This window comes from Bolinopsis microptera, chromosome 12 (genome assembly GCF_026151205.1).
Source record: "Bolinopsis microptera isolate Bmic1 chromosome 12, MBARI_Bmic_1.0, whole genome shotgun sequence".
Taxonomy (NCBI): Eukaryota; Metazoa; Ctenophora; class Tentaculata; order Lobata; family Bolinopsidae; genus Bolinopsis; species Bolinopsis microptera.
Window position 1 is genome coordinate 411225 of NC_087083.1, and position 11088 is coordinate 422312.

At 36.5% G+C, this 11088-nt stretch overlaps 1 protein-coding gene across 2 annotated transcripts in view; it reads left to right on the forward strand.

The window, feature by feature from the left end:
• Nucleotides 1-8868, forward strand: part of LOC134824265 (pro-interleukin-16-like) — a 46999-nt gene extending 38131 nt beyond the window's left edge. The window contains exons 7-11 of one of the 2 annotated variants that reach the window (XM_063836047.1): nucleotides 4799-4824; nucleotides 4999-5146; nucleotides 5433-5567; nucleotides 6023-6072; nucleotides 7501-8868. In XM_063836047.1, coding sequence (XP_063692117.1) covers nucleotides 4799-4824; nucleotides 4999-5146; nucleotides 5433-5567; nucleotides 6023-6072; nucleotides 7501-7992 — 851 coding nt within the window. In that variant the 3' untranslated portion in view covers nucleotides 7993-8868. The remainder of the gene's footprint in view (nucleotides 1-4798; nucleotides 4825-4998; nucleotides 5147-5432; nucleotides 5568-6022; nucleotides 6073-7500) is intronic. The other variant, XM_063836046.1, reaches the window with a different exon arrangement.
• The last annotated feature ends 2220 nt before the right edge of the window (nucleotides 8869-11088 follow it).

Below are 11088 nucleotides of genomic sequence, written 5' to 3' on the forward strand. Positions count from 1 at the left end.
AGTACAGACAGATCCGTCTGAAAAAATCGATCTGCTGACACACGAAGCTTTCAGAGGATTTTTGACGTTTTTGAGTCCCATTAGGTGCCCTTTATGGCTGACCAACTTTTCCAAACTTTTCCACGTGTCTTAAGGCCACTTTTTGCCACTTTACCACTTTTTACCACCTTTCTTGTTTGTCGAATATCTTTAGTTGTGAACATCGTAAAAGGTTGCGAATCAATCGAGTGTGTTCATATTATCAGGAAGAAAAACTTTTGTTGAAACAATTTTTACGTCAGATAATAAGTTAATTGGATAATTATCAATTAACTATTAGCAAAATTCTAAAAATTTTTTATTGGCTTAAAATGATCGGAATAGCTTGAAACACGGAGAAAAGTAGTTTTTTGAAAATATTTGAAAATTTTTCACTTACATTTTTTTTTCGAGACTTCGAAAAATTTCGAAAATTCAAAATATTTTTTTCCGCCAAAAGTGATCAAATTGCATGAAAAGCGGAAAAAAATGATTTTCAAAAAAAACTTAGTCAATTTTTCGTTTCAAGAATACTTAAATCACCAATATTTGTAGTTGGAGTTCAGTAAATCTCGGCAGATTTTAGTAATAATCAGGAATTACTAACTCTAAGTGGAAAGGTCTGAAACTGAAAAACGTTAAGTTTAACCATACGATCGCGATATAAGAGTTTCATAACTAATTACAATACAGCCTTATCGATTTTCACAGAAACTGCACCAATGGCACAGTCAAGATCGAAACGATAGCCTGCTGTACTGTCATTTTATTGATTTCAATGATGAATCAGTGGGGTTAAGATAATCACATTTGTAATAAATAAGACATATCTGTACCGTCAATTGTGCTAATCTAAACCGGCTTACTTGTATTACCATTTACCAGACCTCTTCTTTTCCTCAACAATCTAACCGAGTTGTTCATATCGCATTTGGTGGGCGATGTAAGTAGTAATACATATCGAGCTATATTCAATCACAATACGACACAGTACGTGTATATTATATGGCTCTGAATGAGGTTTATGAAACGCTTTATACCGTGAGAAACTCGGTATAGAGAGGTTTTACAGTTTATCGCGAAAATGTCCACTTGGTCTCATGGCTCATTTACAGTTCGAAGAAGGGCAAGAACAGATCAGGGAAACTGAGGAACAGCCAGGTCCAGGAAGCAAGTGTAAATACACCTTCCAACATCTACTGTGACTGTTTTGTATTGTACTGCATACCGCTTCATTTGCGGGATACCTCAAATCACCCTCATATGTCAGGGTCGGCTAAAAGTAAAATCAACAAGGGTAACATACGGGAAAGGGTAAGATTTAGATACGAGTACAGTGTCGGGCAAGGGGTAGTAAAGAACCAGTAATAATTAATTCAGTGAAATGTTCCACGAGAGTCAGGATATTTTGGAAATTGCTAATAGAGACAGATCCTGATCAGGAAGGATTGTTAATGTTATTGAGGATGTTGATTTGAAATCCGGACGTCGTGAAGTAAAAATACAGGTTCTTCCCGCAGGATATTCGGGGCCCATGATGATCAGCTCGGGATTAATGTGGGACAGATCGAAGACTAACAACTGAACCCAATTGAACCTAGTTCCCACTAACGGGAACCGGTCACTGCGGCGGAAGTCACTGCGGCGGTGGACGGTACAGCGGAGGACGGTACGGCGGTAGTTTCCAAAAAGGTTGGACGGTACGGCGGATCACATGACACCCACTTTACTTTGGACAGTACGGCGGTACTATTACTACAAACTGTACCTAAGACAGAACTTACACATTCAACTTGTTTCTAAGTTTTGTTCTAGATTCGCATTATAAGTTTTATTTTTTCTTTTCTCTTAATCATTTTGTATAATTCTTGTTAGTTTAGTTGTTCATTTTTTATTCAGGGCTTTGCAGACAATGTAAATCGAGAATATTAAGTTGTTGAAAAGGGTGTAATGTCGTCTTTCCATCTTTGGAGTAGCGGAAACCACGGTGTAGAAGGTTCTGACTCTTAGCAGTTCTCCCTCTGACCACCTTCACCGTATCTTCATCGAACATCATTGTAGCTGTTGTACTCAAGTTGTAGTGTTGCAGTACTGGAGAGTGGAGATGGTAGTACTAATGTAAATGAGATAATCTCCTCAACTTTGATCCGCTTTATATACTGTTTGCCTCTATGATTATCTACGTTTCACTGAGCAACCTCTCTTCTTGGCTACGGTTGATCAGATTCCTGGATGCGATCCCTCGTGACGTGTTCTCATGCCCTTGTTATTACCCATTGCATCTCGGCGCAGTGATATGAGATGTCACCGTAACAAGCTCATCATGCACTCGCTGAACCACCGTTGTGCAGACCGGACGCGATCTGATACGAACCAGAAAGTGGGACAAGAACTGCTCTTAGTAATCACAATGTATATGTTCAACTTTATCCAATTTAATTTTAATTAAAATTAATTTCGAAGTAACAAAGAGGAAAATAGAACTTTTTAAAGCTAATCGATTTTGTTATATTAGCAGTGCTAGGTCTATCTTATAGGTACAGTTTCTAGTAGAAGTAGTACCGCCGTACTGTCCAAAGTAAAGTGGGTGTCATGTCACATGTGATCTGCCGTACCGTCCAACCTTTTTGAAAACTACCGCCGTACCGTCCTCCGCTGTATCGTCCTCCGCCGGACTGTACACCGCCGCAGTGACTTCCGCCGCTGCGTCCTATACCCCCCACTAACCGATCAGCTTAATTGGTTAGGGTTAGGGTTAGGGTTAGGGTTAGACTTAGAGTTAGGGTTAAATGTCTAAATTGGGTTCAGTTGTCCGGTAGCCCGCTCTTGCGAGTTGACATTCTAAGCTTTCTGGTCTTTTCTTGCCTTCTTTGAGCTGTCAAAGAGCCATGAGACCAAGTAGACGTTTTCGTGATAAACTGTAAAACCTCTCCATATCGGGCCTCTCACGGGAGAAACGAGAAGTGTACGGTATAGAACGTTTCACTTTCATATACCTCATTAAGGGCCATAATATAATATACATGTGTTGCATTGTGTCGTATTGTGATTGAATATAGCTCGATATGTATTACTACTTACATCACCCACCAAATGCGATATGAACAACTCGGTTTGATTGTTGAGGAAAAGAAGAGGTCTGGTAAATGGTAATACAGGTAAGCCGGTTTAGATTAGCACAATTGACGGTACAGAGATGTGTTATTTATTACAAATGTGATTATCTTAACCCCACTGATTCATCATTGAAATCAATAAAATGACAGTACAGCAGGCTATCGTTTCGATCTTGACTGTGCCATTGGTGCAGTTTCTGTGAAAATCGATAAGGCTGTATTGTAATTAGTTATGAAACTCTTATATCGCGATCGTATGGTTAAACTTAACGTTTTTCAGTTTCAGACCTTGCCACTTAGAGTTAGTAATTCCTGATTATTACTAAAATCTGCCGAGATTTACTGAACTCCAACTACAAATATTGGTGATTTAAGTATTCTTGAAACGAAAAATTGACTAAGTTTTTTTTTGAAAATCATTTTTCTCCGCTTTTCATGCAATTTGATCACTTTTGGCGGAAAAAAATATTTTGAATTTTCGAAATTTTTCGAAGTCTCGAAAAAAAATGTAAGTGAAAAATTTTCAAATATTTTCAAAAAACTACTTTTCTCCGTGTTTCAAGCTATTCCGATCATTTTTAGCCAATAAAAAATTTTTAGAATTTTGCTAATTAGTTAATTGATAATTATCCAATTAACTTATTATCTGACGTGAAAATTGTTTTAACAAAAGTTTTTCTTCCTGATAATATGAACACACTCGATTGATTTGCAACCTTTTACGATGTTCACAACTAAAGATATTCGACAAACAAGAAAGGTGGTAAAAAGTGGTAAAGTGGCAAAAAGTGGCCTTAAGACACGTGGAAAAGTTTGGAAAAGTTGGTCAGCCATAAAGGGCACCTAATGGGACTCAAAAACGTCAAAAATCCTCTGAAAGCTTCGTGTGTCAGCAGATCGATTTTTTCAGACGGATCTGTCTGTACTAATAGTGCAGAGGGTGGGGGAATGTTTAGTACTTTAATCTAGTATTAGAGTGTAAGTGTTATATAGATTAGTAGTAGTAGCCACTAGTGACCGTCCCTATTTTAGGGCTGACCTGGGCCAATACTCCAATATAATAATATGCCAAAATATTTAAAAATATTCAAAATAGTAATTAGGGACGGTTATCTAAGAACATTATTACGTAGAGATAGAAATTGCTTGTTGTATATGATTTTGCTTGCTATATTTTAGATTGTATTGCGATTTGCTTCAAGGTTTTCTTCAGAAATTTACACCTTATCGTGCAATGTGAGATTATTATAATTTATAGTACGGCCTATATTTTGGTATCTAATTAGCAAATCATCTGTTTGTACTTAGTCCTATTTTAACACGATGGTTAGATTTTGATCGTGGACAACTTATATCAATATCATTCTAAATGGACCAGTTCGTTAACCATGTCAATGATCGTTGCTTGTCAATTCCAAAGAGATGCCAGGTTTTTACTTCTAGGAACGCGCGATTGTATTTTCACTGACATTTAGCACTGAGATATTTGCGCGCGCGCCTTTTTCCTTGCGGTAAAACATGTGGAAATTCCTATTTTCACGTGTTCTACAGTGATTACTAAACCACAAACTAAGCCTCATATCAGTGTGAAGATTTGCAATTAAATTACAGGCAATTTTTCTTTTAATTTGATTTAAAGTTGCGTCCAATTGCTTTCATTTCAGCTCCAGCGAGTGAAGAACGATCAACCGTAAGTTACAAACAGTGCACATTTCCCTGCACGGTGAATGATCCATATCATAATCTGAACGACGTGAAATACTTACACTACACGTTGTAACTGGGTCACGTGTTACATTCCGTCTTATCCCACCAAAACTCCTCTCATAACAACACTCTGTTTAAATCTAACTTGGCATTTCAGTTTGTAGTAAAATTAAAGAAAACCGACTCTGGCAGTTTGGGTCTCAGCATAGTGGGAGGACGGAGCAGCAGGCTGGGGGATATCGGGGTGTTTATAAAGTCAACTATTGACAACACCCCCGCGGCTTCTAATGGACAACTTAAACCATGTAGGTTGTTTTTAGTTGTTCATTTATAAAGTTCATTCTGTAGATAATATGGGGACTTGTTTTGTTTGTTTATCCGAGCTGAACAACCTTTCTTAACCTGTACATCCTTGTATCAACCGGATGATCTGTTAATCTAAATATTTATGGCTGACGGAATTTTTAAAGAAACAGATTGGTAATCCAAGAATTGTGTAAAAGTTAAAAGTAATAAAAAATAGTTTGTATCAGTAGTGACTTTTATTTAACTATATGCTACTTAAGTTACAACAAATATGTCAACAAACAGGGGATCAAATACTGAAAGTAAATAACGTTGAACTGGACGGGAGAACCCTGGAAGAAGCCTTGATGATTATAAAGGAACAATCTACTGACATAACTCTAACTATCCTGCCCTCGGAGCAAGCTACTGCTCATCTCGGTGAGATTCTGGACACCATTAATTGTAATATCTGGATCGGAACATTATTTATTAGTCGCACACTTGTTATGTTTCTTTCCTGATAAGAGCCTTTTCCTTGTCGCAACAAACGGGATCAATACAAATTTTGCCAAGAAACATTAATTGTTATCTGATATACATAGTATCTTAGTGATAATGCGTATGGTGATTATATATTATAGCTTTATGGTAAGCTTATTGAATTATTGTAAAGGTATGACAGGTAGGTATGGCATCAACATTTAACAATGTACATTGTACATTGTACATGTTACCTGAGCAATACTACATGTAATACCTGTGCCCTGTGGCATTCGGAATGCGGAATGTTATTTCAGTAATGAAAATCACCAGAATTATTCTGGTACTATGAAATTGCTGATTGTCGTTCAATGTTCATAGTTATCATATTTTATTAACATCAGCTTTTTCAGAAGCGTCACTGAGCATAAAAGCTGGTCAAATGGACGATAACAAACTAAAGGTAAATAAGCTTTTATATTTTTCAATATTAAGACTTAGTTTAAAACTCAGACCGTTATTTTGCCAGTTTTAGTTCGTTATTGCATGAAAATTACAGTTTCGCAGTTCTGAGATAACGTATGTCTTGTGACTACAGATACGTAAGAAATTGCACTCTGCTTTGCCACGTGTAATTGACAGTTTTACAATAAAACGCAGCTTTATTATTTATTTATCTTTTCAGATATTTCTAATGTTAGTTTATAAACTAACATTAAAATATCTTAAAAGCCTATATTATAAGCTAACATTAACATTATCTGACACACATCTCCAATATAGGACGGACAGACTGTTGAACAACTACTGACAAAAGCATTCTGTTCCTCTTCACTTCACCCCCTAGACTGCGGTATCATGACTACACAGACGGCTCCACAGACGACCCCACAGACGACTCCACAGACGGCTCCACAGACGACTGACACTGAACTGGTCTCTTCCCAGATCAATCCACCTGCCGTTCTTAGCTTAAAACCATTTCTTCTCGGCTCCCCACCTATGAGAATCCAGCAAAATGTCACGTGTTGTATTTTGGACAGGCCAGTTACCGAGCCCCAGGCCTCAACACGTAACCGCCCAACATCCCTCGCCATCACACCCCTACACACTAGTCAGACAACTGAAGACAAACATTCCCCGCTCCATACATCTCCATCATCAGCGGCAACTCCCCAAAATATTCCCCCAGGAACTCCTCTATAATCTCCTCTAAAGGGTCCCCCCAGATTTCCCCCATCAATAGAAACTGTCCCTTTCCCCGACTACCAAGTGAGGCAGGGAAGGCAGCGAGGAAAGTAAGGGATGGCTACAGAAAGAGGGATGATGAGGTTACCCCTCCCCCGTTGCAACAAACTATCCCCTTATCAGTGTTATCTGATAATATACCTGATAAGGAGATTACATCGTTATCAGCACTGTCGGGGGAACGTATTATTATAGGTTCAGACAAGATATATGACAACCTCAAATGCAAGCACCTTGACATTGACAAGACATCAGAACACAACATTGGTCTATCAGATAGTTTGAAGAGGGCTGCTAGTTCGACTGGAAATTTAATTAGGGCCAACAACAGGAAGAGACTAACAATTTGACTAAACAGCTAAAATAACTGCCGACGGTTATAAATACAAAATGTAAATGTTTTGTAACTCAATTTCCCTTTTTTTGTAAGAGATGGATCTTAAAAATGTACAATAAAAACAACATGATACTACCGACCACTAAATAATATTAAAAGTAGTAAATCAGCTATTGGGTGGAATGAGCCTCAATACTGTCAATAAATAGGATATTACATACATAAGTGTTGTATTTGTAATATACTATTTATTAAGTCAAGTTATATTATATAAACCTCCCAGAAGTAACATCAGTTTGTTTCCAGACAGAATGTAGTTCGTTAAGAGAAGAGGAAATAACATCAGCTGACTCCGGTACCATGAAAGGCAGCACTCCTCCACCTCAAGAAAACCACCAATATCCCCGCTCTACTGGTAAACCCTCCGCAAAGTTACCCGATAACGGGACTGATCTGGCGACTGAACTTCTGGGTGATGGTGGTTTCATGCCGGCATCATTGGCCTCCGGGACGTCACAGCACCGGAAAACAGTGGTGTCTTCCAGCGGACTCACGGACTCCGAGTCGTCGTTGAGTCCTGTTCCGGAGAATACGTTCAACGCGCGGGATGACGATGTGTTTTTCTCTATGTCCCCTCAATCGTACTCAAATTCCAGAGGAGATACAGCTGATGACATCATACACACTGATGACGTCATGTTGAATGGGGAGGACTTTATTTATGAGGAGAATCATGGGTATCAGGGAGGAATTGAGACGGACGCGATTAATGTTGATCTAGATATTGTTGTGAAGTAATCCAAAATGTTGTTAATTATTACTAATAATTAACTAATTAATTATTATTAGTATTTGTCTTGAAGTTTGTGAAAGACTTTATCTAGTAATTTTAAATTGAGCAATCTTCAGGATATAAGACGTTTTCCCTTTCATTAGAATTGTCTAGTGAACAGTTATTGCTGTTTTAATATTATTATTTATTATTAAGCTTTGAATTCCTGATCTGCTAAAGTCCATGCAAATCGAAAATTGTTCTAGAAATATAATGATTAAATTGTTTAATAATGTCGGTGTATTGATAATTTTAAACTTCTAAAGGAAAATTCTAGAAAATGTGTTTGCCTTGATTCAAGGTTAAGATGATTTACAATTAGATAATTTTATAACCGATTGGTTATGAACCATGAAATGGTAGGTCCATGATAGGCAATTAGCTAAACTTTTTAATCTGTTAGTTTATGCAAACTTTGAGTATCTGCTGCTATACAGTATACATTCCATTAACCAACCAAGAATTTTGATAAAGTTCACGTGATATTACGTCATCATCCTAATGGTAAAATTGTTGTGGAATTTCCCGAAATTAGAATATTATTTTTACTCTCAGCAGTAACGGATGTTCAGTTGGATGATGATAAATTTTAAAATGAATAAAAATTAGCAGCCAAAAATCTTTAAAATCTTGCCGACGTAATTTGTGAAGTGTGTTATAAAAGAGCTGTGTTATTTATATGTATTACATGTTAAACTTAATACTAACAGAAGCTAAGTGAAGTAGTATTACAGAATGTTATCATTTTTTTTAGAAAGAGAGATAGAGAGAGAGAGAGAGAGAGAGAGAGAGAGAGAGAGAGAGAGAGAGAGAGAGAGAGAGAGAGAGAGAGAGAGAGAGAGAGAGAGAGAGAGAGAGAGAGAGAGAGAGAGAGAGAGAGAGAGAGAGAGAGAGAGAGAGAGAGAGAGAGAGAGAGAGAGAGAGAGAGAGAGAGAGAGAGAGAGAGAGAGAGAGAGAGAGAGAGAGAGAGAGAGAGGAGAGAGAGAGAGAGAGAGAGAGAGAGAGAGAGAGAGAGAGAGAGAGAGAGAGAGAGAGAGAGAGAGAGAGAGAGAGAGAGAGAGAGAGAGAGAGAGAGAGAGAGAGAGAGAGAGAGAGAGAGAGAGAGATAAACCGATTCCTGGTTGGAGGCCGGAGGGTCTCCGTTGGGAGTTGATGGTATATTGAACAGAATACATAGAATTGTATTGATAGTTGTGATTTAGCCTTTTGTCCATTATAGCACTAGTATTATTTGTATTGTGTGGACATGCACAGTTGCCGTAATTAACAAGTATTAAATAGTATCCGAATCATTAAGTTACAATTTTAATTTTGATCAATTAATAAATTGTATCAGAAATAATATCACAATAACATGTAATATGATTTTTGAAATAATCTATTAACATTCCACAAATGCACTTATCAACATTAAGTTATTATTCGAATATCCGAACGTAATTTTGACGATATTCACACTTTACACAATTACATTAATTATTAAAAATTATAATAATTTGCAAATTATCATCAATTGATAACATTAATGCTTCAATGAAATAGTTCATAGTTTGGATTGTGCAATTTTGCAATGTTTTTAATTTTCCAAACTATTTTCTGAGGATCGTCCAGCAATCAAATTGGCAAAATGTTTACTCTCGTTCGAACATAGCCATTCCCTTTTTCTGCAACGATAAAGTTATAAACGTCTCGTGTTCGGCGATAGTGTGTTTACTGTTTACAGCTTTTATTTATTTATTTATTTATTTATTTATTTATTTATTTATTTATTTATTTATTTATTTATTTATTTATTTATTTATTTATTTATTTATTTATTTATTTATTTATTTATTTATTTATTTATTTATTTATTTATTTATTTATTTATTTATTTATTAATTTATTTATTTATTTATTTATTTATTTACTTACTTATTTATTTATTTATTTATTTATTTATTCATTCATTCATTCATTCATTCATTCATTCATTCATTCATTCATTCATTCATTCATTCATTCATTCATTCATTCATTCATTCATTCATTTATTTATTTATTTATTTATTTATTTATTTATTTATTTATTTATTTATTTATTTATTTATTTATTTATTTATTTTATTTACCCTAATCCTGACACACAATACTATGAGTGAGTTCACTCATAATTGATGGATATTCAATTAATTAATAATTGATAAATATTAATTGTGTCGGCTTAGTGGCTCAGTTGGTTATTCTGCCTGACATTGCTTGAGGTACCAGGTTCGATTCCCGACTCTGTCACTAGCCGTGGGGTGATCAGCGTCGTCGACGCTCAGCTAAGGATCCTGAGTGATCTATGCAGCCCCCCGGTCTATTCAGCCAAATACTCGAGAAATCGGGTGTGAGGGATAAATGAGGAGCTGCCCATTGCAGCAAAGTCTCGGGCGAAGAAAGTATGGTACACACTACCTTAACCGGCACTGGCCTAATGTATAATTGGATCCTTCGGCTTCCTGTAATTGGCTGGTTACACACTTGTGTAACAATGTGGCTGTTGGAATGTCCGAAGTAAAATAAGTGTTGAGATTTAAAAAAAAACATTAATATTCAATCAAGGATTAACCTCGACTAGCTGCATAATTTCACCCACTTATCAGCTTCATCCATAATTAAGTTACCTCCACGTCCGTATTATGTTCTGTCTCACAACTCAACATAACGTACGAACAACAAAATCTGGGTCCGTACAATTTTTGCATAATTTTATGTATTTAGATCCGAGTTAACATAATTCGATTTCACTAGGGTGGGTACTTGCTACTTCACTGTTTGATCTGTAGGTCATGAAGAAAATCTTACAAATGTTTCGCATTCTGCCTCCGCGTTCACAATACTATAATACGTTTAACTTCTCTAAATTGGCAATGTTCATTCTCCTCCGCCGGTTTTAAACTTATGATATGCACATAGAAACAGGGTGTACCCTGTACAGGGTGTTTCCTGAATTTGTATGCATGTTTATTGTTTTGTTTTACCTAGTGTTCTGCGATTTCAATTACTCAAATGTTCGGGAGGGGCCGAGTAATTTGTTC